At 35.8% G+C, this 25,390-nt stretch overlaps 1 protein-coding gene across 6 annotated transcripts in view; it reads right to left on the bottom strand.

Moving 5' to 3' along the window:
• Positions 1 to 25,390, bottom strand: part of lrp1bb (low density lipoprotein receptor-related protein 1Bb) — a 228,239-nt gene that overhangs the window by 7,351 nt on the left and 195,498 nt on the right. For 4 of the 6 annotated variants that reach the window (XM_043249358.1, XM_043249353.1, XM_043249356.1 and 1 more), the window contains 28 exons: positions 24,557 to 24,738; positions 24,168 to 24,367; positions 23,651 to 23,839; positions 22,865 to 23,013; positions 22,657 to 22,750; positions 20,836 to 20,952; positions 20,205 to 20,324; positions 18,725 to 18,844; positions 15,631 to 15,747; positions 14,176 to 14,282; positions 13,732 to 13,864; positions 12,568 to 12,674; positions 11,617 to 11,749; positions 11,337 to 11,459; positions 10,775 to 10,897; positions 10,335 to 10,487; positions 9,899 to 10,033; positions 8,671 to 8,790; positions 8,055 to 8,296; positions 7,505 to 7,728; positions 7,282 to 7,388; positions 6,291 to 6,407; positions 5,979 to 6,152; positions 3,740 to 3,865; positions 3,463 to 3,627; positions 2,435 to 2,596; positions 1,558 to 1,732; positions 536 to 640 (listed from right to left, as the gene is read on the bottom strand). In XM_043249358.1, the coding sequence (XP_043105293.1) occupies positions 536 to 640; positions 1,558 to 1,732; positions 2,435 to 2,596; positions 3,463 to 3,627; positions 3,740 to 3,865; positions 5,979 to 6,152; positions 6,291 to 6,407; positions 7,282 to 7,388; positions 7,505 to 7,728; positions 8,055 to 8,296; positions 8,671 to 8,790; positions 9,899 to 10,033; positions 10,335 to 10,487; positions 10,775 to 10,897; positions 11,337 to 11,459; positions 11,617 to 11,749; positions 12,568 to 12,674; positions 13,732 to 13,864; positions 14,176 to 14,282; positions 15,631 to 15,747; positions 18,725 to 18,844; positions 20,205 to 20,324; positions 20,836 to 20,952; positions 22,657 to 22,750; positions 22,865 to 23,013; positions 23,651 to 23,839; positions 24,168 to 24,367; positions 24,557 to 24,738 (4,019 nt within the window). Of the gene's footprint in view, positions 1 to 535; positions 641 to 1,557; positions 1,733 to 2,434; positions 2,597 to 3,462; positions 3,628 to 3,739; positions 3,866 to 5,978; positions 6,153 to 6,290; positions 6,408 to 7,281; positions 7,389 to 7,504; positions 7,729 to 8,054; positions 8,297 to 8,670; positions 8,791 to 9,898; positions 10,034 to 10,334; positions 10,488 to 10,774; positions 10,898 to 11,336; positions 11,460 to 11,616; positions 11,750 to 12,567; positions 12,675 to 13,731; positions 13,865 to 14,175; positions 14,283 to 15,630; positions 15,748 to 18,724; positions 18,845 to 20,204; positions 20,325 to 20,835; positions 20,953 to 22,656; positions 22,751 to 22,864; positions 23,014 to 23,650; positions 23,840 to 24,167; positions 24,368 to 24,556; positions 24,739 to 25,390 lie in introns of those variants that run through there. The other 2 variants (XM_043249355.1, XR_006251816.1) reach the window with 2 other exon arrangements.

Raw genomic sequence — 25,390 nt, 5'->3', positions numbered from 1 at the left:
TCATTCACATTAACAACAGGGGTAATGGCTGCTGAAAATTCAGCTTTGCCATTACAGAAATAAATTACAGACATTAAAATAAAAAAATATATTTTAAAATTAAAATAAAAAAAAAAAATGGTTGGTTTTATTGTATTCCTGATCAAATAAATTCAGCCTTGGTGAAATGTAAAATTTACTTTCGAACAGTGGTGTTTTTAGCAGATTTTATGATTAAATCCACAAATTAAACCCGCAATATTAACAATAAAACGCATAATAAAGAAATAGCTTTCAGGCTCAATGTTATTTGATTTTTAACCAAATGTAGGCTTTTAGGCACAGAAGAGCTTGGCTTAATTATTCCTCTGTGCTTTTTAAGTCTGTCAAGCTAAGTGCCAGTGTAGAGCCCCCCACTGAGGTAATTTTGGTCCCCATTGATTGGAAACTTGATTCTCTGACATCTGTACAACTTTTCTAAATGAACAGTAAGGCTTCCAAGGTTATGCGCTGTGTGCGCCTAATAGCTGAGAATTGGACAAAAGGAGGCACTTACTGGCAGAAGGGTAGGCTGGTGTCGGGGTCCAGATGACAGGTGCCTCCGTTATAGCAGTAGCCGTCACACAACTGGCAGCTGGAGGCGATTCGACCACTGGTACAGCTGGCAGAACCACAACAAAGTGTACAAGCTAAAAATGGGATTCATTGTGAACTTAAATAATGAATTCCTAAATTAGGCTTCGTAGCATGATGAGCTGCTTTAATGTCACTGCAGTTGCTGGAACTTTATTATCCTGAATAGAATTCAGTTTTGCTGAATGCGTAGAAATAATGGCAGAAATTCTGTACTTAATTTACTTTAGATGAGGAATGATTTTTAAAGGTGAAGCTTGTAATTTCTGTACCAATACAATCAGCAGAAATGCAAAAATAACAGTATGCAAGTATGCTTTAAATATTAAAATAGAAAACGGTTTAATTAAATGGTAATTATATTTTACATGATTTACTTTTAATGTATTTTTGATTCATTACATAAATTATGGTTTTGTATCATTATGAGCTGCTTGATTGTCACCATAGTTGCAGGAACTAATTATCCTGAATATAATATATTATAATATAATATAACAATAATTTACTTTAGCTGGATAATTATTTTAAAGGTGAAGTTTGTATTTTCTGTGCACATACATTAACCAAACAGAACTTTATAAACAATTGCATGCTCAAACATGCTTGCAATAATAAAACAGCAAAAACGTATTCGAAATTGGAATAATATTTTACATTACTGCTGTTTTTCCTGCATTTTTCATCAAATAAATAAAGTATTCAAATTTGGCTACTTGGTAAAATTATTATAAGCAACTCGAATGTTACCAATTACTATCCTGAATAAAATTATACGTCTGCACAACATTAGATCTGTACTTAATTTCCTTAACATGGAAAATTATTTTTTAAATGTGAAGTGTTTAATAATACAATACAATACAACCACTAAACTGCACTGTAAAAATAACGACATATTCACCATCACATAAATCAATTTTCGATATATTAAAAGCAACTAACTTGCAAGCCACATCTCCAGTATCTCCATTAATGATACATGGTGCTCCATGGCACCGCAGGCACTTGTCGACGTCGCACTTGATGCCCTCATAACGAGACGGGCAAACGCATTCAACGTGTCCCGAGCTGGACAGTGTGCAGGCCTGGGAATGGACGCAGTGGTGATGACAGATGTCTGTCAGGAAAAAGAAATAATAAAAAAAAAAGATATGTCCTTAATTAAGATATGAGGGCACATTTCTTTCATATTATGCTCAAGTTTAATTAGAATTTTACAAAGCTTTAATGAGACTTAATTATCCGCATCAAATATCTACTGGTACTAAGATGAAAATGTGTCACCCCTTGGGTGCACAGCACTGAAAATGCATTACGGGTGCGCAGATTAAATTGTTTTGCAACAAATTATAATAACAAAGACTTTATAACCACAAATATTTTATCAGCAAAGCACAGAAACACCTCAAGGTTGTTACAGCAGCATTTAGAAAACCTCTTTGGGCACATATTGTTCAAATACTAGCAAATGCCCTTTCGAGTCAAATACAATATTTGCTTTCATTGCGCCTTTTTTGTTGCCGTTGCCAGATGTGGAGAGAAAACTCAACAATTGTTCCTTTAACCGCAATTTAGTGACTGGTCTTCTATGCAAAAACCACAACAAACCCTCTCTGGAGATCGAATCGTTTTCTCCACATTTCTTTTTTTCTTTTCCACTCGTTACTTGAAAGACAAGCAATATGGATTATGATGATACTGAATTAAAAGGGCACAGCGGTAGATGTAATTACCTGCCAAGAGAATCACTGACCTATTGAATTAAAATGCAGTTGCTGACCATTTCTGCTGGCTATAAGCAATTTCTTACAATACTTACGATAAAGACAGCGGTCACCCGTGTACTCTGCCAAGCAGCGACACACTGGCTGGTTTCCAGGGCTGACGTCACAGGTGCCTCCATTCAGACAGTGATTATCACAGACCCGTCTCTCGCAGTTAGGGCCAGTGAAGCCTGTCACGCAGCGGCAAGTAGCTCTTCCTAAGATCGGAGTAGACAGATAGGTTCATGTGAGGGTTTTATTCATGTTTTGCCCTTTTGGTTTTATACTACCAAAAGTTGAGAGAATGAGAGCTGTTGGCAAAATAATTGCCATTTCATTACAAGCCATGATAAAGCAATTTAAATACATTTAATCTCAATATCTACACTTATTTAAAAGCAAAATGTTATTTAAAAACAATACAGTATTTTGTATTTCAAATACATGATGGCCTCAATAAAATATAAATAGTTCTACTTATAAGCAAAGCTTTGGCTCAGTAACTCTATTTAATAGCACTGCACCCTACTCGACCATTAAGAATCACCAGAGAAAATGATGAAATGTATCATATATCAGAGGATTCTGATGTTAAGAATAATTGCTTTCTTACATGCCTCATCAGTCAGATGATTGATTATGATAGATGAAGCTGTAATATGACACTCCTGACTATTTTTAATTGAGGTGCAGATACAAACACTCAGCTGATTTTGTCATCAGTGATCCATAATAAGTTTCTACATTTGGGACCAAAGTGCTAAATTTCAAATGAATTCTTTATTAAAACAGATCAATTGCACATTAGCATACAAACCAAGAGTCCATATGCTGCCTTGAATAATTTTAGATTATAACCATTATTACAAGCACACACACACACTGCCAAACAGTTTTGTTAACAGATGTCTTTAAAATATTAATTTAGAAGAACTCCCAATCAAACTGCCGGGAACTCAACATTTCAAAGTAGTTGCATGTGGAATGTATGTAATGCGACTGCATCTTTTTAAATACTTCATTACTCAGAAAGAGGCAAAGATTTCAATCATGTACTGAAATCTACACAAAGCTGTTTTCTTACCGAGAGGTGAACCAGTGCACGTGCCTCCGTTTAAGCAGTAATCTGTACAGTGGTTGACTTCACAGCGTTCCCCAGAGAAATTAGGCCAGCAGTAACAGCGCCAGTCTCCTTTTTCATTGGCCATGCATCGTCCTCCATTCTCACAGGCAGGTCGGCACAACTCACCTTTACAATATTGAAACCAATAAAAAAGAATTTCCATTGAATCTTCATGTTCTTTTGTACCCACAAAAGCATTAAAAAGTGAACAGTCCTACAGTAAATTGAGGCTTCAGACCTGAGACAATGGGGTCAATACAAGAGCCATTGACCAAGGTCTTCCCCTCTGGACAAGTGCAGCTGGCCCCGGTTGGATTGAGCAAGCACATAAAATCACAGGTCATCCGTAGACAGGGATTGGCCACTGAATACAAAAGAGAAGTATGCATTAAACTTGGATGTACAGTGAAATTGAGATAAACTTTAGTTGTTATATATTTAATTTAAAATCATTATTATTATTATTATTATTATTATTATTATTATTATTATTATTATTATTATTATTAATAATAATAATAATCATGATTACCTTAATTATTTTTATATAATTAAAACAATAATAATAATAATTAAATTGTATTATATTTAAAATATTGATGCAACATTTGCATCAGTTTATGCAGCATTTATGCCCATTCTGGTATTTTTCTTTAAATTCATAAATGTTGTTAATTTAATTGTGAAATTAAATAATTATTAGCAAAGAAAATATTTTTTCCCTCAATAATAATAACAACAAGAAATAATAAAAAGAAATGAACAAATTTTATATATATATATATATATATATATATATATATATATATATATTTATATATATATATATATATAAATTTATTTGTAATTTTATAAATAAATAAATAAATATATAAATATATATATATATATATATATATATATATATATATATATATATATATTGCTAAAATTATTGGGTGATCCCTTTCTAATAATCCCTTTCTAGTTTGACTACTTTAGTAATATCGTTGAGTACAAATCTGAATATTAAAGCATATGATAATATTCTAGGGAATTGTTTGCCTCTAATGTTATTGCAGTTTGGACAGGATACTGTTCTATTCTAACATGACAATGCCTAATCCCAGTTGAACACATCTGGTTTGACTTTAAATGCAGTCCTTGAGCCAAAAACTCATCACTAAACACCAATGGCTTTTACATATAGGTGCTGCCATTTCCAAAACAATGTCCAAAGCTGTTGCAGATAGAAATCAATTTTTAAATACATAAATTGTGTTTTCATCTTTGTTGCCACAGTTTTGGAAGTGTGTTTTTCTGTTCTACATAAGGGGGTGTCCCAATACTTTTCTCCATGCACAAGTGTGAATGCGTTGGTGTTGGCTCAAGAATTGCATTTAAAGTCCATACTGCCTCAATCAATAATTTCTTGTTTAACCTCGACCCAATACTTTTGGTGATATAGTGTGTGTATGTATATATCTATATGGTATATATATATATATATGTGTATATATATATATATATATATATATATATATATATATATATATATATATATATATATATATATATATATATATATATATATATATATAATATATATATATAAACAATCACATAATATATGACATCTATAACAGCTTTCATCATAATTTTGAGAAAAAAAGGTTTCAGGCCCTATTTTGCAGCATATTCATGGAAAGTGCCATCTAAAATGTTATTTAATTTCTTAAAATAGCTTGTCAAACTGGCACATCAAATAGCTCAAGATTTGAAAGCAGTGGCTCAAAGATGCCAGCAGTGTGAGTGAACATCTGTATCAATCTTCAGTGTTTTGCTGAGGACATCAAACCTAAACTTTTAGCTTTTGCTGGCAGTGCACAAGTCTCTTCACCAGGCTAGATCTCTGACTTTAATGAGTCAGTGGGGACTGGCTCAGCTGCCCCTCACTACAAACCCACCAGAAAAGAAAGATCTTTTTGAGGTTGCAAGGCCATTAACACAACCAGATAACAAATAGCAACCAAGACCAACGGCAGAGGAGGCCAGCTTCTGAGAACACAGTATATTAGAGAGTCACAAATGCAGTGCATGGGGAGGTAAATTAAATGAGTTTTTTTTTGTCTCAGGGAGATGCACAGAACACTAGCAAAGAATCCATATTTTTCTACATTATCTGACATTTGAGAAACTGTAGCTATAAAACTACTCTGGTGATTATAGTCAGTTTTCATTTCTGACATAAGAACATGACACTGTAACAGTCTCAAAATACTTTGCATGCAACTGCCAAAGGATATCACTCTGACCTTCAAAACATTGCAAAATAAGTTTCTTTTAAAAACCCGGTAGAAGCAGCAAGCCCGAATCTAAAAAATATATTCTCTTAGAATCCACAAAAATAACCCCTAAATGAACCATTTCTTCATTCTCTAAGTTGTACAAGAAAAGGCACTGAATAGAAAACCTTTATAGAGAAAAAGTGCTCTTACCATCCTGCTGCTTGAAACGATGAGAGATCAGGACATTTGTTGTTTTTTCAATACCCAAGTCAAGAGGTTCCGCTGTTTTTTTGCCATATTTGTGGATTCTGAAAACTTCATTTTTCAATCCTGTTCCATAAATGTAATCCTCAAAAATGTCTATTCTGTATGGTTGTGATATTCCTGTGCAGGCATGAAGTGAGGCAAAAGCATTAGACAAACTGAATGATCTAAAACAATTTCAATGGTTAACTATTTCAGGCATAAGACACATGAACAAAGCAAAATAATATCAGATTTCCTTTTAACTGCTATTCTCACCCTGCTTGCCATCGATTACCACCAATGGGTCTGAGCCATCGAAACGGACACTGCCAATGACAGAGAGCTCGGCATCAGCCCAATACACACGCTGGCTGAAGTAATCAATCGCCAAGCCTACAGATAAACGATGGGAAGAGACTTATTTCCATAATAATAAGATCTTGGCACAGAATGTTAAGAAACATCACATATTTAAACACTGACACATCCATGTTGGCAGGGTTTACATTACTAAAGCATTACACAACAGCACCAGCTCATAATAAACCAATAATAACCATAACTGTAATGTATTTCTAGACATGTAAGAAGAGTTTCACTCATCTAGGTCACGTGACACTGTAGTATGACTGCAGAATGTTTTTAAATAGCATCTAACTGGTATAAACAGAACCTTGCTGTTAAGGTCAATGGGGTACTAAATTGAACTTTTTATATAATTAAATAACCTTTGAGCAACCCTTGCTTCAATGTGGACATATTCAGCACAAAAGCTTCAGAACTGTGTCCTTTTGCTCTTCCTGAAATAAACTCAGCAAAAGTTTGTCCCATATTTCTCTGAGTTAGTGTTGCTTGACTCATTATATTTCCTCTCTTGATTAAAGACTCGGATGTTGCATTTTTGTTCCTTTTCTAGAGATGATGGATTCCTAAAGCTGCACTGGAGGCGTAATATTGGCCCCTATAAAGGAGGCCATGGTTAAATGTAGCGGTACTTAGTGTTTCCCTGAGGAACGAGCCTGCAGGTTTACCTAAAGGCATTGCATCTGAAACATTCCCTCAAACTCGGAAATGAGAAAAGTGCTGTGATATACCAAAACAGGATATGAGACCAACAAGCTTCTACATAAACGCATTCAGACCTTGACCTCGTCCCTTTACAAAGAACCAAAACAACAACCTCTCATTTATCAAACTCACAGAAACACAGCCAAGGACTCAAAGAAAAGAGCTCATGCCCATCACACCCAAAAACACAAAAACATACCTGTGGGTCTCCTAAGGTTCTTGTCCAGTAGAACTCTACGCATGGAGCCATCCATCGCACTCTCCTCTATGTGCGAGTGGTCGCCTATTACTGACCAATACATCATCCTGAAACAAGTAAAACCTTTACTTGATAAATACATACGGATGTGGCCATTAAGAATGCAAATGTTTGTACTCTATATAAAACATTTGTTTATATTTTCATATTTTGATGCTCCTACCCTTTGACTGGATTGACAGTAATGGCATAAGGCTCTCCTGCAATGTCAGTTATCAGACGGGTGCAGTTGGGTCCCTTGAGTTGTCCCACATTAATAGAGTATCTAAGCTTGGTCCAGTGAGCTGTGTAATAACTGAACCAGTGCATCCTAGAGTGGTCTGTCCAGTAGATATTTCCAGTCACCCAGTCAGCTGATACATCTCTGGGTCTGCGAAAGTCTGGACACTGCAAAAGTCACCCAGATAACAAGGTGATTCCCATGTGGGCCAAGACATCACAGAATATTTAAGATTGTACGATAACATGTTTAGGAGAAAATTATTAATAGAAACGTGTGGTCAAAACTTCAGAGATTGGGATAAAACGTAGTTAAAGTTTGGAAAAAAATATAATTTTGTTTTATCTGTTTGACTGTTTGATTAAATGCACTAGATATAGCACATAATTTAATAGAAATATTTAATCAATAACTTTTAATAGAACAAAAACAAATCCAGAATATTCTTGAGAAAAAATGATGATAGACTCCACACACAACCCACAATACTTACTATGATGCCAACATTTGTTTTAGTTTGACTCCTGTTTAGGATATCTTTGTAAAAAAGTCCACCGGGATTAAACTGAGTAGCCCAGATAAACTTTTGTTGGTGATACAGAGCATCCATCCCAATGATGCGGGCATTTTCCTCGATGCGAGCATGTACTTTGTGTCCATGGCTCTGGTTAAATGGATACACAAAACTTCGGATTTCAGTGTCATTAGCTATGTAGAGCACTCGATCTTCTGGTCCTGCCCGTTGAGTTATTAATATGCAAAAAAAATGAAAAGTGGCTAAATTCCATTTAGGGTTTAAGACAACAGTTTGACAATTACAGATGCAGATAAATCATTCTGACAGAAATATGCATTCTAAGAATTCTAAGAATCAGTATTCTTTAATTCAGAGTCAATACTTTAAAGTAAGGCAATATTGTATAGTTCTTAATATATATTTAGAAATATAAATGTACCACAGAATTACTAATGTTTGAAATGGCTTAAAATGTATATTTAGGCTCTGTGTGTTGAGCTAATGTATGAAAAGATCTACTGTTATTCATAGTCTACAATAAAACCTCACAGTTAAGCTAAAGGTCAAGTCAATAGAAAATATAGATCCTTACCTTTTGCTATGCAGCTACCATTCATATCCTTATAATTTTTGTCACATGTACATTTGTATGATCCTTTTGTGTTTGTGCAATAGTGAGAGCAAGTGCCAAAATTAAGACACTCATTGGTTTCTGCAAAAAAAAAAAAAAAAAAAGAGAAGAATTAAAATCAGATTTCAAGGAATAATGCTTTCTGGAAATTGTGTGATGCTCACTATGTGGCTTTTCTTCACATGCTGAGTGCTTGAAAATAAAACTGTCTGATGTGGTCTGCTCACTGCATCTCATTGATCTTTATTCCCAGAAAAAAAAAAAAAAAAACTATATGCGGGCGCACAATCCTTTAACGGGAAATGCTCTTTTACATGCAAAACCTTTTCAGTAGGTTAAGCTTTTTCAGGAGCTTAAGCTCAACTTTGGCCTCCAGTTTGGTCTTGCCACAAAGAGAGGAAAACACTGGTCCTTGACAAATTTTTGATCCTGAAAAAAATCTGGCTATTTGCAGCAAGCTGTAGACCGGTAGAACAGGCATTTTGGATCTCAAAAAAATAGTTGAAAATATTGAAATGATAAAATGACTGACAGGACAGGATTCAAAGCAATACCTCACAACCAAAAAGCGTACAATTTCTGCACCGCTAGGAAGCAGAACTGACAAAATAATGACCGTTTTCAAACAAGTGTCAAACTTTCCCCAATATACCATGTTTGGACAAACAGATCCAAACTCAAGTCATTGGTTTGGCCCGATATTGTTGCCCTGGACTGATTTTTGACAGAATATAAAGTAGCATATCCTGCTGTATGTAATGTTTTTATGTAAAATAACTTGATTTACATGAAGAAGAAATACATTCATTTAATAAAAGCATAAAAATAAATCCTCAATACATTTAAACATCAACTCCTATTTTATGTGGACATAAATAAGTCTAAAACAACATAAGTATACATAAGTATTGGCATATCAGATATATCAAAACTGGAAGAATTCATTATAGAGATTTCTTGTCCCACCATTTTAATTTAATCTAGGGAATTATCATTTTTAAACCTTGTTGAGCTAATGTTGTTCTGCAGAAACACAAAAGACTGCGGTTCTGTCTGCTGCCACAGGTACGGCAGAAATTGCACATTTCACCTTTAAATTGAAAGTCTAAATCCACATTCCCCCCTCAGATAAAGCAGTGAATCATTTTTCTGAACGCTAACAGAATCAGGGAAGATAGTCTGACAGTACCTTCACACTTTCTGCTTCTGAGATTTCTCTGAAAGCCAGGTTTGCAGTGGCAAATTGCATTTGTGTTTGTATGATTGCACACTGCATCCTCCCCACATGGATTCATCCTCTTTCCACATATGTCTCCATTTGAAGCTGGAATGAGAGAGAGAGAGAAAGGGAGCTTTGAAGTGACATACTTTATACTTGCACCCAACTGTCACAGTGCATGATGGGATTTTTTGTCTTTTGATGCTTGGCTATAGCCAACAAATTAAATATGTATAAGAAAAAGCTCATCTGAAAGATAAGCCTGAATGATTTTGATATAACAATTCCAGACGTACAACACGTTTCCATGTAAACCACCAAGAATGCCTTTAATCTGACAATATTGCTTGTTTTGCCACAGATTAATCTGAGAGATTTGCTATCGCATGTAATTTAGTACACATACAAGCCTTGCAGTCCTGTTCGTCTGATCCTCCATCTCCACAGTCATCAAACAGGTCGCACTGCAGCTGTGCCGGTATACATTTACGATTACTACAGGTAAACTCTGCCTTCCCGCAGGGCTTGGGCCTAGTTGACACAGCCTCTGATTTGGGCCCCATAGGAAAGAAACAAAAACATATCCATTTCAATCCAAACTTTAGCCGGCACCTTATTCATCAACACCCAAGGAGTCTTCAATCAAATTTACTGTGATCACACGAGTGATTAATGGGCACTACGTATCCAAACGACCTTAGGAACCGCTAGCAAAACAATAAAATCGCTAAAATCTAGACTAGATCCTTTATTTGTCAATTAAAAAAACGTATGGCGCAAAAAGATGGATTTCCCATTGTGCTGGAGAGGATAAAGGTATCATCAGAGACTTGTGAATGAGCCTACCACATTCATCTTCATCTGAGTTGTCCCCGCAGTTATCCACATTGTTACAGATTTGATCAAGCCGTAGACACACTCTGTCATTTCTGCAGCGATATGGCCTTGCTGGAGGACAAGGTAGTTTGGCTAAAGAAATGAAAACAATGTTACAATACAGTATGTGCAGATTTCTTCAGCTTTGTAGCGCAATCGACTGCTTTAGTCACAATTTTGGGAATGTGAATTTGTGAATATGTTTTAAAATCTCATTTATTCCTGTTATTCAAAGCTGAATTTTTAGCATCATTACTCCAGCGTCACATAATCCCTTGGAAATCATTCGAAAATATAAATATTTTAGAACTATTTTGACAATGACCCTTATGTTGGAACCTGGAGCCACTAGTATAAGTGATGTATTTTACTTGCAATTCAGCCAGTGACCCTTACATGCAAATGGAGAAAAACATTTAATATCAGAGATTCGCCCAGCGACACAAGCCTTTCAATTCTGAATTGGAGCTCAGCAAGCATGAAGCGCCAACCGTAGGTCATGCAATTCCACTGGGAGAGATGCATATCCTACCGCACATCTCGGGGTCTTCATCAGAGTTGTCTCCGCAGTCATCCTCACCATCGCACACCCACACGTGCAGCTTACACAGGGTGTTGTTGCAGATGAACTCATCAGGGCGACAGAAGAAGGCATCTAAATAAACAACATCAAACTGTTTTTTTTAACTGCAACACATGAACATTTTGCTGAATTAAATTGGGTTATGCCAACTCGAACTACAGTAACATACATAGTTAAGCTATAAAAATTTGAATTCACTAATGTGCTGGTTAGAGGTTAGTCTTCATACCATGACCACAGTTCTCCTCATCGCTGTGATCCACGCAATCGAACACTTCATCGCAGCGCCATCGTTTAGGGATGCAGTGAGCATGGTTTTTGCACAGAAACTCATCTTCTCTGCACTCCTTGACACAGTCCATCTGGTGCGAGAACGACAACGAATGCCCAAAATACTTTCAAGAGGAAGACTTTGCTGCACTGGTGTTTCCATAGAGTCGAACATGAATCCGTTACACAAGATGTTCTAACAATTAAATATTTCCAATACAGTGCACATTCATCTCACAGTTGTTTAAAAGACAATATGCCATCATGTTATTAATTGCTTGTTTGATGCACATATAATCAAATGTAAGCTTCTGAACTCACATGATCTTACAGCAGTGATTTATGTCTTTAGTTTTGCATCTTTTGATTGCTGTAACTGATACATTAAGATCTACGTAATTAAATAAAAATTAATGACTAACTTTAGTATGAAATTCTAATTTTACCTGAAAACAGATTTGTTGTAGCTAGTTTAGCTAATTAATTAGCTGTTTGTGAGACCATCACTGTTATTCTAGTTAAAGATGGTAAGTAGGGAACCTATGGAATTGTAATTCCTTAATACATGTTCCTGGCATCATTGTGCACAATTAATTTCTGAAAAAAAATCTTCAGGGGAGCTTAATAACTTGCTCTCTTGCTGATTCCTTTTTAGCTGAAACACACTTTCTTGTAGGTTTTTGTTGTCGAATTTTCAGTTTGAACTGACTGACCAGTCCAATTTTATCTGCTGTGATATGCTTTTTTTTCCCAGAAAGGTTTTATAGTGGCTAGTTGTATCCTTCCCAAACCTTTTTCCAATATATCTACTTGTACATGTCTTTGTTTTTGTTTCACGACTACACTTGTGCACAGTCTCTGAGAGAGGAGCGCTTGATGTAAGGTGAGAAGGTCTTGCTAGAGGACTGACCTCATCAGAACTGTCCAGACAGTTGTCATGTCCATCACACCTCAGGCTGGCAGACACGCAGCCTCCGCTTGCGCACACATACTCATTTAAAGAGCAGGAAGGAAGCACTGCAAAACAGATGATGGGTAAAAATCCACCCTCACATACAGATACATACAAAACTGATGTGTACAGGAAGAGTTTTTGTTTGTATAATATATGTGTGTGTGCTGTGTATGTATTATGCATATATAAATACACACACTTACAGTGTATAAAAATATTTTCATGTTTATATTTATATATATATATATATATATATATATATATATATATATATATATATATATATATATATTTATTATTTATTATATATAATTTATATAAATACATTTAATATATAAACAATTTAAAAAAAATATATACGTGCATGTGTGTTCATTTATATATACATAATAAATCTACACAGTACACACATATACTATGCAAACAAAAATGTTTATTTTGGATGCGATTAATCAAATGAATCATTTGACAGCACTAGTCAGAAAACATTTATCCTGGTCTAAATTTGTTTCTATGTATTAAATATAAAAGGTACCAGATTTTGTATCAACAAATAGACAGCTTATATTCGAAATACAAATACTGTTATAAAATGTAAAAAACAGTTTTACTGAATTCAGATATTCTGATTATTGTGCAAAAATTTCGGAATTGGATGGTGACCCATCTTCGTTCAAAAAGCAAATTGCACATTAAATATTTAGGCATCTAAATAAGTTCTTAGGTTAAATTAAACTTTAACTAAGGATTAAACACACTAGAGAGCTGACTAAGGCGCTTGTGTTTATCATGCACAAACTTTCTAAAAGACAAAGTGAGCTACAGCATTTGAACTTATCAGACAATGTAATCATAAAACATTTAAAGCTGAAATGTTGATTTTCTCAGTGTTTACGCACTGTCTCCCATCCCAGGTTAATGTGCAGAGACAACCTCAAGTAAGTCTTAAGTATTTTATTAGACAAAAAATGACAACATAAGTACTGGTGCACTGGTGTGAGTTTGGTGCTGGATTGTACATTTCAAACGGAATGGGAAAGTTATGAATGTTTGGTAACGCTAGTGTCTGCAGAAATGATACACTTCAGCTTTAAAAAATCCGAAATCTGATAAGGTTACCTGTTCCGAGGCAATTTCTCTCGTCTTCCCCTGTCTTACAGTCTTCCTGGCCATCGCACAACCATTTACGGGAGATGCAGAGATTGTTGTGGCATTGAAACTGATCCTCTGCACAGTGAGTCTCGCAATCCTTCTGAAAATGCACAAAGCAAGGGGGAAACTTACTACAGTGTCATCTCAAACTTCAGTTTGTATCATTTTTCATTTTTTTCCGGCCTTGTCACTTTAATACTGTGGGAGGCAGTCAGGACAGAGTTTTATATTTTGTAAATCACAAAATATCCACTGTCTTCATGACTTGCCGATGAAGCCATAAGAGTAAGAAGACTAATGTTGTATCAAAACTAAGTTTAAGCAGCACTGAGATAAACGGCTCGAGGGGAATGTCTGAGTATACAAGACAACTGCTGTGCTGTCCCCGAATGACATCTAGCATTCACTGACCTCATCTGAATTATCAGCGCAGTCATAGTCACCATCGCAACGGAAGCGTGCTGAGATACAGTCCCCACTGGCGCAGGCAAAATCCTTATGATTACAGGTCACCGGCTCTGCAGAGAGGAGAGCAGAATAAGACAGCTAAAGCGGCACAGCTACCCTGACCGTGCCCTGTGAAGCTGTCCGCATCGAAAACACTGAAAAAAACCTTCGAAGAGGACAGCGGTGAGGCAGCAAGAGCAAATCAAAACTGCTAAAGTGGCCTCGCACTTGGACTTGAATTGGCATTGTACCATCTGTTACCGAGGTTCTTGAAAGTTTGCCAAGAACTTAAAAGGAGCTATTTGCAGACTAATCAGCAATTAGAACGTCTAAAAGGGCTGTTCTCGAAGAGAGTCCACAGGCTCTAATGGCTGGAAAAACATGTTGGGTGGTTAGGAAAACCTGTTAATATAAACTGTTTGAAATTGGTTGTTGATTTAACAACATAATGTACGAAAAAGAGCCATTAAAGCGAAGGCATTTTAGACATTATACATGCTCATTATTTACTCCTACTCCTGTCATTTCAAACCCATGTATTTTTTTTTTATAAAAAAAATAAAAAAATCTGCAGCAGTTTTATTCTCAAGTTCTAAAATAAGTCTCTAATGCTCATCAATTTATCTGATAAAAATTAAGTAAAAACAGCAATATTTTGAATTATAAATACAATTTAAAATGTATATATTAAAATGTAAAAATATATTAAATTATTAGTTTTATGCTGACGTTTCAGCAGGTATATTTCTGTCTTCAAGATCATTATAATATGCTTAGCGCAACAGATGTATATTTATTATGAATGTTGAATATTTTGTACTTATTGGAAAATTGAGATGTGAATGCTTTCACAATTAAATAATTGGCTTTTTATTTGGCAAAACACCACTGATAATAGTATGTGTATATATATATATTTTTTTATAGATAGTATTACTACATAGTTATTAACAATACATTTTCTTAGTTAAAATAACAAAGCCAAACTAATTAAATTGTAAATGTTTTATCATTAAAAAGGGATTTTTTAAGAAGCACTGACATACCGTAGATCTCTTCCAGTTTCTACTTATCATTAGCTTGATTTTTTTCTCCTGTTCTTGCTCATTGTCATTTTTGAAATTTGACAAGCCATGATAACTACAAAGAGTCTTATGGAAAGAACATATGGGTTTGGAGTACAAGTAAAAAATGACATGGCATAAAACATAAATAGTTGATCTTTCATTGCGGGAATCTGGGCAAGATCAGAAGTGAACAGACAAATGCTAAACAAACAGACAAAAGGAAAACTTCAAATAATCTGCACAACTGGCCTCTGAAGATCCCACACAATGTTTCTTGACAGTTTAAACAATTTAGTACAAACACAAGTGTGGAAAAAGCTTTATTGTGCTCGGAGAGATGAGAGCGACTCACTGCAATGCTCCTCATCGGAGTTGTCTCCGCAGTCATTCTGGCTGTCACATCTCCAGTGGTCCGGGATGCAGTTGTTATTCTCACAGCGAAATTCATGAGGTCCGCAGGTCTTTTCATCTTTTTCATCAGACACAAACAAACACACAGATGAAAATGGCTTCAAAAGTGCATGAATATTAATGCAGTGCTACCACATTTCAACACGTAATCATCATTTCCTCAGGGTTCCGGGCCCGGATCTGACACTAAGTTCAAAACATGCCCACACTCAAGAGGCTAACGCACCATAAGATGAGATACCTGACTGTGCTGCCGATAGCTTCCATCCTCAATAACCTGAACACTTGACACGTAACATCAAACACTTTGTCACCTGGGCACAATCGCCTATGATGAACATTTCTGAACCAGCTCATTCTACCTTTTCCCAGAGTATGTGTAGTGTTTATGTTATATAAGCTAAGAACTTTCTGAGGCGTTAGAACCCGGATAAATTGTTAATGAACAGGACCACACCGTCAGATCAAAACTTTGGTTACCTTTGGTTGCAGAGTTTTTTTTTTTCCCCAAGAGCAAAAGCTAAGTTTTCAGCTTGCCAGTTTTCATTAGTAAGAAATAATAACAGAGCATTCTAGAATATCTCCCTTGACAGACTCTTGTTTAAATATTCTCTAATGTGGCGCAGGCATGTAGTGATAGAAAGCATCTAAAGGAACATCTAGAGAAGCTGGCATCTGAGAAAAAAAATACTGCTCATTGTTTGAGAATACGGGAGTTGTTTTTTACTTACAATAATAAAAACTGTCTGTCAAACACTAATGAATGTTTCAACATAGAAGCCACTGCATGAGATATAGCCTTCTGAGATCAAAAATGCATGCTCACGTGAAGATAGAATTTATTCACTGATCTTACTAAATATACATAAATTTCCACTTATTTCTGTATGGCTATAATTCTCAATATGAGCAAAAGCGAACTGCTAAGTATCAATAAAGCTCGCCTGTTATGTTAATTCCACCATTTGACATCAATTGCCAAGATATAGATCTATAATTACTTGCAGGCCGATGTAGATAAAGTGCATCACATCTGGAAAATCAATAGAGACACCAGAGGAGCCCGTCACACCTCAATTACAAAGTGACCCCTCTACTGTTCCACTGATGTGTCACTCATTTGGGGGATTTTTCCCCGAGTTGCAGATAACCCATAACAAGATCAGATATGTTCAGTCAGTGCACTCAAAACAATTTTCTCAATCAAATTTCTAAGATGCGATTTTGCAACAGCCAAGCTATTGATTTCATTTCTTTTGTCGACCGATATGGGAAAGCCATGCTCATCATCCCTGCTGGGATGCGTCACAGTGTTATATGTACACCATATATTGAGGACGATTACATTTAAGACATCCACTTAGAGGCTGTGTCCACACTGCAAATAAATAATGATTTTCTACAATGATGTGAGGGTAAAAAAGCAACAGCATCAGCGTGGCGTATAGATCTTTAATAAGTCTAATGTTTGAGAGGTAGACCTCTTTGTCAAGAGAATCTTCTGGTGAATCATTAATGAGGTTCAAAAGACTATGGCCCTGGTCCAAAACTTAGTGAGCTGCTCACAAACGGCAGCCTATTTAGGGTGTGTACCAGTAGGCACTTTTATCTTTACTTATTTACAAAATTTACTTGTGGGCTCGTGCTGTATGCATAATTACTTTTAATAATTTTATAATTAAAGTCAGAACAGGTCATGTAATTATTATTCTAATAATTAAAAGAAAACAAGTAGAACAGATAAAGAACAGAGAACATTTTAAAATAATTTGTATACTTTTTTGATTATTTTATATTATTTTGTTAACAGAAAAGGAACAGAGAGTTCTAGTGATGGAGGGTCGAGTGTAGATAGAAAAGCCATTTCTTGAATTCAGTTCATTCTTAATGAGTAAACACATCCACTTGCTAATATTAATATTTCTGTGTGTGTTCTGAAGACTGGACAACAATTATGACATTAACTGCAATTCATTTGAAATACTGAGGTAAAATGTTATAATAAAAATATTATTTGTAATAATTTTATTGAAGACTACATTAGTGTATAAACGTTTAGGGTCTAAGTAAGTAAATAAATATGTTTCATATAAATGCTGTTATTTTATACTTGAATATAAAATATTAGCACAACATTGATAATAAAGAATATAGTAAAGGATCACTGCACACTGGAGTACTATCTGCTGAAAATTGAGGAATAAATTACATTTTAAAACATGAAAATAAAACATTTTTTAAGTTGTAACATTATTATTATTTTTACTATATTAAAAAAACTTAGACTTCCTTCATAACGTAAAAAATCTTACCAAGCCCAAACTTCAGAACTTCTGTATTTTTCAAAAGCAAGAACAAACTGTATATAATTTAGTGTTCATTGGATCATCACGTATTTAGCTTACCTACATGCTAAAGGGAAGCTCTGCGCAAATCAACTGTGATTGAAGTCTCCCGCGTGCTTCAACGTTATTTATATGCAGCTCGGAGTTGCTGCCTAAGCACAGTGTTCCAAATCTGTCATTTACGAGCTTACAATTCAATTAGGATTCCGTCATAGAAGGAAGCTGCTTATAGAGACATTTAGGTGAACCTCTACTGTATATTGCAATTTTTTCAGTATATATCAAATGAGCGATACTAATAAAACAGGGTACACTGCTCGTTTGTAGAAACCTACTCGAAGCAATACATGCCTAGCGAGCCCTCAGAAATTGTTTAGCCAGTGTATCGGCACTTTAAATGTCTGCAACACATAGCCAAGGAAGAATGCAATATGTGAGGCCACCGCTGATGTGCCACTGTCAAACTAAATCAGGCATTCAGGCAACAAAACAGGCCCAGGGGAATTGTTACAAGCCACAGCTAATAAAAGCCGAGTGGTTCATGATTAAAGCTGGCCTCACTCCATCAGAGAGAGAGAAGACTGCGGGAGCATACAGAATTGACATTAGCCCCAATCAGACTTTCAGACGGGTCTGCGCGTGTGGCTGACCGAGGCTCTGATTTGTGAATAATAACTGCGGCTCACTCACCACAATTGGCCTCGTCAGAGCCGTCAGCACAGTCTGGGTCTTCGTCGCACACCCAGAGCTTTGAGATGCAATGCATGGTGGCCTTGCACTGGAACTGGTCTGGAGAACATGTGCTTTCAGCTGGAACATTAAGGCAGATAGAAAATAGCAGGTTATTTGTAAGGCCAGTGAGAGCTATTGTAAGAGTTTGAGAGAAAAAAAAACATATAAATCTTCTACTACTTGTAAAGGTCATCCATATGACTGCGATTCAATAAGAAAAGAATACATGTGATGTCTTTACTTCCTTTTACAATATGACAAGTTCTTCTGCAATTACCGTCAGAAAATGGAGGAAATGACAGCCTAGAACTGTTAGTCAGGGCTGGTCATAAGAAGGTCAAAAGAAGAATTTTATGTAGTAGAGGTTGTTATTATTATTATTATTATGTCAATTTATTTTGCTTTATGTAGCGTGAAGGTCAAATTAAAATGCATTGGAATTTTAAAAAGAAATTCTTAAATCGTATACTTTTGCCACTTTTAAAACGTCTTTTATTCATAGAATTTGCTGTTTCGCTTTCTCGTGCTCAGACTTCAATTGAAAACTTTTTAAATGCTAATATAGTCACATATAATAAATTACATCAGCCTCACAAAAACAAAAACAAACATAACAATTTCAATATTTATTAGACTTTATATTATATTACAGGCTTTATACTATACTTATATTGAGTCAACAAATTATTGATTTTTCAACAATTTCTAATTTGTGCCTTTGGAAATCAGGTTGGCAAAAGCTCCACAGTGATGTTATGCACACTTGAGATGAAATATGAAAAAGGTGAAAACTGAAGGGAATTTTTTTTTTTTTTCCATTTCAAGCTGTATAAAATTGTGCTGAATAATACATTATTTTAATACAACATTTAAATGTATATTTAAGTATTAAATAAATATGTGTTTGTTTTGGTTTCCTAAAATAATGTTAACCACAGCAAGCCAAAATCTTGGGACTTTTCATTAAAAATATTTTCCAAAACAGTCATTTCCATATGAAAAGCGTTGGAAATGTCTGTGATAGATCAGAAAAAAAGTACACAACTCTTCTGTCATGTTTATCACCTTGTGGTAAAATTTAGTTGAGCATTCAAAATATTCAAGAAATTTACTTTCTAGAGCTTATACACATTTCCACTACAGATGACTTTATCCCCTCACTGACAACTATCGCTACCTTTCTCAGAAAAGGGCCTTTTCTTTAAGAACACCTAATAAGCACCTGGCCATCCCTTTAGCTCCCAAACCAGCCAGCTCATTTGGTGGCATAAAAGCCACATCTAAGATCTGCCAATCTGGATCATTAAATTTACAGGGGAAAAGCTAAATTTGGCAGAGTTCGAACAATTCTGTCACAACACCCTTTAGTTTACGAGAACGAGGCTCATTATTGTCAGTGGTTAATGGACGGAGCAGAAAGTGTCATGGCGTAGCTTACGGCAATCTGTCTCATCCTCGCCATCCCCGCAGTCGTCCTGTCCGTTGCAGCGAAGATTTAATGGTATACACTTCTGCTTTCGGGTGCACTTGAACTGGCCTGACAGACAGATGTATGTATCTGCAAATGAGGGGAGACATTACAGTGAGAAAACCCGTTAGATACACCATCAAGCTGGATCAATGAAACACGATCATCCATATTCTAGTTGAATTTGGTTGCTTCAGAAGAGAGGGGATGCAATAAGAATAAAACTGAGATGATTGCAGAAATAATATTATTTGTGTTAAAAGCACTAAATGTCTCGGATCCTAAATGGTGTTGGTCCAATACATCCCAATTACGATCATTAAATGACAAAACACCCTGTACTCTTTTCTAATACTTCTAAAGTGGATATCGATCGTTTGATAGCGGCAAGAGTCTGTATAATTGAACATTCAGAGACAGCTGTGCTAAAGAAGATTTGTTACTGATGAAAATTCAAGGCAGATTTTTCTCGCCACATGCTTCACAGGAACTGAATTCTACAAGGGAGTCCCGATAGCCTCGCACAGAGAGAAAAAGCAACGGATCTGTCGATAAGAACATGGCATTTAAGAACAGCTTTCGTATGTATTATTCTGCTCACCACAGTTGGCTTCATCAGAGTTGTCCCCGCAGTCATTCTCTCCATCGCAGATGAAGGGAGGTAAGGCACAAAGGCCAGTGCCACACTGAAAACGCCCAGGCTGGCATTTGAATTCAGCTGCAAAAATGGTGATTAACAGTTAACTCCGGAGGATTCAAAGCAATTTGCACATAGGTGTGTGTTTTTAAACCCGAGCTGCGTGAGGTTGCTTGAAATGGGCGAGTCAACCCACGTTCCATTATTTCTCTAAAAGCACTTCTACGATATTTAATGCCCTCTGCCCTTTAGCGAACAACAGAGGTTCCACCTATTAACAGCAGCTATTGGCAGCCTGTCGTTTCCTGTTTGTACTGCTCAAGTGAATCACCAAACCGCAAAGTGAATCTAAAAACAAGGTCACAGGGAAACAAAAATGAAACAGCGAAAGTTCCTCCTTTAGCATGACTTAAAAGGTCAGTCTACTGTGAAGCTGTGAACTGGCTCATCTTCATAGCGTTTGTAACAGAACTGGCGTGTGGTAATATCAGGACCCATTTTAACTTCTGGGAATGGCGGTTTTAGAAATAACTAAATTTGCCCTCTCCACTTGTTTGGAATATTACCACTGCATTTTGTTTTGCTACGCTGCATTGTGATACTATCATTGGTGTATAGCAATGATTTTAAACAGGGATGTAATCGCAGTGCCAACATATTTTTTTTCCACATTGGGATGCAAATCTAAATAAAACAGATTGTTGAAAAAAGGAAAAATGGTAAGGATTTAGTTTTGTCCATTGGTTGTTGATTAGATGAGAGTGCTTTGCTCGCATTTGCGAATAAATATAGATCTGTGCAAATGATCAAACTTTATTTTAAGGTCCAATTCTTGCTATTAACAAACTGTTACCTATAGCTTTTGCCTCAACATCCTAGTTTGCTGCTTATTAATAATTAGTAAGGGTAGGATTAGGGATGTAGAATATGGTACAAATAAACAACAAATATGTTAATAAAAGACATGGTAATATGCAACTAGTTAATAGCGAGAAAGGGTCCCTATAGATGTGATAGTTTATTTTTTTGCTTGGAAAGCAGTATAAACAAATTCAAATTAATTTGCTGTTGATTTTAAGGCTGGATTTATGTGGACAAAATTATTGGAGAAGTATATCACTAGTGACATCTGTTATCTCACCAATAGAAAGACTTTAAATTTAAAACGTAAACTTGAAAAACTAAAAAAGTAAATAAATTAATTAATATATATGCAAGGACGACTTGTTCACAATAAGATCAATTAAAAAGCATTTAAAAACAGAATTTCCATTTCATGCTGACTTTAAGACCAAGCAGGATCTTCTGCCAAACAGTTGTTTTGAAAGAGCGCACAAACGATAAACTGTAATCCAACATGGCTTGTGCTCATCTTCTAGTCTTGCCTTTCAACAAATCAGAACATCACATAATGCAATTAATATTCATAACCCATGTTAGAGCATTGAGCAGCTTATAGGGAGCCATCTACCATGAACAACAAAAGAAAAGCGAAGTTGTATGGCAAAAAACTGTCACAAGGCCTTCCTATTAAACCGGTATGACAAAAACACAATGTTGCTGGCGTTTCTTGAAAGACTTCACAGTCAGTCTCATACGAGTGTAACCGTAGCAACTAGGCATATAAAATAGAGTCACAGAGGCTGAGGAGATTTATAATGTGCACTTTTTGAATTGTTCTTAAAACCCCTGGTCATGACACTGCATGAATATTACAGACTGTTCCAAACAAAAACAACAGTGCAGACAGTGTAGGCTCGGTAACAATAGAAGCTAAGCACTTACGACAATCCGCAGGCTCATCAGACCCATCACCGCAGTCATCTACTGTATCGCATTTCCACCAGAATGGGATGCATTCATCCGTTCCACAGCGGAACTGCAAAACAAGTCCACCGCATCAAAAAAGGTCAATCAGTTATCAGTAACACAAACTGGAACAATCATTGCAGTTCCGACTAATGACATGGAATCATCATTTTGGCATACAGACCTGGCTGGCTGTGCAGTTGGACAGGCATGTCTTGTTATCAGCGGCCAAGTAGAAGTTAGTCGGGCAGGCACATTTGTGACCTCCACCAGGAGATAGTAAGCACAAGTGGCTACAGCCTCCATTGGCCACTTGACACTGGTGTTTGGGGACTGAAAAAAGGGGACAGAAATGGCTTGTAAATAGGTAATATTAAAACAATATTTACATAGCTCTTGCCTTATTATATAAGACCTGAAAAGAACAATAAAAATACCATTCATACCACTCCAAAAAAACGAACAAACAAACTTTCATTTAGAAACGATACATTGAATTGAATATAAGTGTCAGTAAAGAAATGTATAATGTTATAAATTGCTTTTATTTCTTTTTTAATTTATCTTTATTAAGAAAATATATCATGCTTACCACAAAATTATTAAGCAGCAACTGTTACCAACACAGACTATAAGGAACAATTGAGCACCAAATGACTATATTAGAATGGTTTCCGAAGGATATATTAAATACATCTATGATATAACAAATATTAAAACAGAATGTTTCTTGTGAAACAAAACTTACTGATCCTAATCTTTGATATAATATATTTTGTTAATTTAAATGTATTCAATTTTATTTTTAATTGTTGTATGGAGGATATGCACGTAAATACTTAAATTCAAGACTTAAATCTCTATAAATGGCAAGAGATATTGTAGAAGTAAGTAAATAATGACAGCATTTTCTATTTTTGGACAAACCAAGTGTAAAAGGGATATAATATTTATTTGAAACGGTCTCTACCTTCAGGCTGGCGCAGTGGGTGGTAGACAATGACAGACTTAATGGCTTGCCATGAATTCAGGAGCTCGACAGCATTAGCACCGGTGGTCTTATGAGCTCGACGGAGAGATTTGGACTTCCCATCAGTCCAATAAATGAAGTCCTCGAACAGCGTGAGGCCCATCACGCCCTGGATGTGGTCGTGAGGAACTGAGGTAGAGAATATAATACCATGTACCATCATTAAAATTGCATTACTGCATTTATAAGTGATTTACCCAGGCATTATTCAACAACTTTCAAATTTACTGTACTCTAGACTAACTTTTGTGAATAAAAAGTACAATGACAAATCTTTTATGTTATAAATGTTTTGCATATTCCACAAAAATATATACACAGAAGTCTGTGGCATTGCATTATTATACTGTTGAAAGGCTTTACTGTGTTTTTTTATCCAGTTGTTGCCTTGTTATGGTCCACTAATCCAATAAATGAAAACAAAAATAAAACAACCAAATTACGACTCATTTTGTACCCCGGTGCCTCTGAGAACCGTCCATGTTGGCAAAAAAGATGTGATTATCATCAGCCCAGTAGATTCTCTTGTTTGTGTAGTCAACGGTCAGAGCTGAGGGGCTGTAGATTTCTTTGTTCACAATAACGCTCTGGCCTTGGCCGTCCATGCCAACTCGACCGACGTGAGGATTTTCACAGCAATCAATCCAGAACACATACCTGAGGAACAGAGAGTGACGCTCATTCATGAACTCTCAGCACAGTTGTTTCAAGCAGAGATTAACTATTCTCATTGTTCTGGAGGTCTATGCATTTGTTCTTTTTCTTGTGACAAGATAAAGTCTGCCTGAATTGATGGTGCTGAAGCAGAAAGGATACTGTGTAAATTTGAAAAAAAAACATTTGTACCCGGTTTGAGCATCCAGAGCCAAGTCCGTTGGGTTCTTCAGGCCAGAGCTTACTAATACAGTGGGGTATAAACCGTTGGATTTGGACACTTCCAGCGTCTTTCTCTCCACATCGCACCAGTACAAGTTCTTCCCAATCCAGTCCACAGCAAGCGCACTTGGCACAGCTGTTCGGTGAACAATCTAAAAAAGCAAACAAGTGCCATTCAGATCAGACAGTATAATCTTATCACGTAATACCACTTAAATGACCAAAAAGGGTAATGGGAAAACAGGTCATTAAAGTAATCGTTCAGCCAAAATGTAAAAATTCTGTCATTATTTACTCAATTTCATGTTGTTCCAAACCAGTGTGGTTTTCTTTTGTCAGCAAAACACAAAAGTCAAAATTGTGTAATAAAGGACTCACTTTTTTATGCAATTTCATCAAAGAGGACACTTTCAAGCTTCGAAATAAATCAGCACAAAAGTAGTCCATATAATTCACCATACTATATGAAAGCCAGTTCTGTTTGAGGAACAGGCTAAAATGTAATCATCTAGAGTCATGAGCTAAACTTCAGAACCAAATCAATCATGAACGAATAATTCTGACCTGTATGAACTGAAAAGATGCAAATCAAAATAATGATTCATTCACAATGGATGACTTCATTTTGCTGAATTAGTGAAATGATTCATTCATGAATCAAATCTATCTGGATCATTCAGGGCATAGAAATGAGTGAACATTCTTCAAAATCCTCCTTTTGTATTTATCATAAGAAAGCAAGTCATTCAGGTTCAGAAGAAGAGTGAATAAATAATTACAGAATATCCATTTCTGAATAAACCA

The sequence above is a fragment of the Puntigrus tetrazona genome, chromosome 9 (assembly GCF_018831695.1).
Source record: "Puntigrus tetrazona isolate hp1 chromosome 9, ASM1883169v1, whole genome shotgun sequence".
NCBI lineage: Eukaryota > Metazoa > Chordata > Actinopteri > Cypriniformes > Cyprinidae > Puntigrus > Puntigrus tetrazona.
This window is presented reverse-complemented; position numbering and strand designations above follow the sequence as displayed.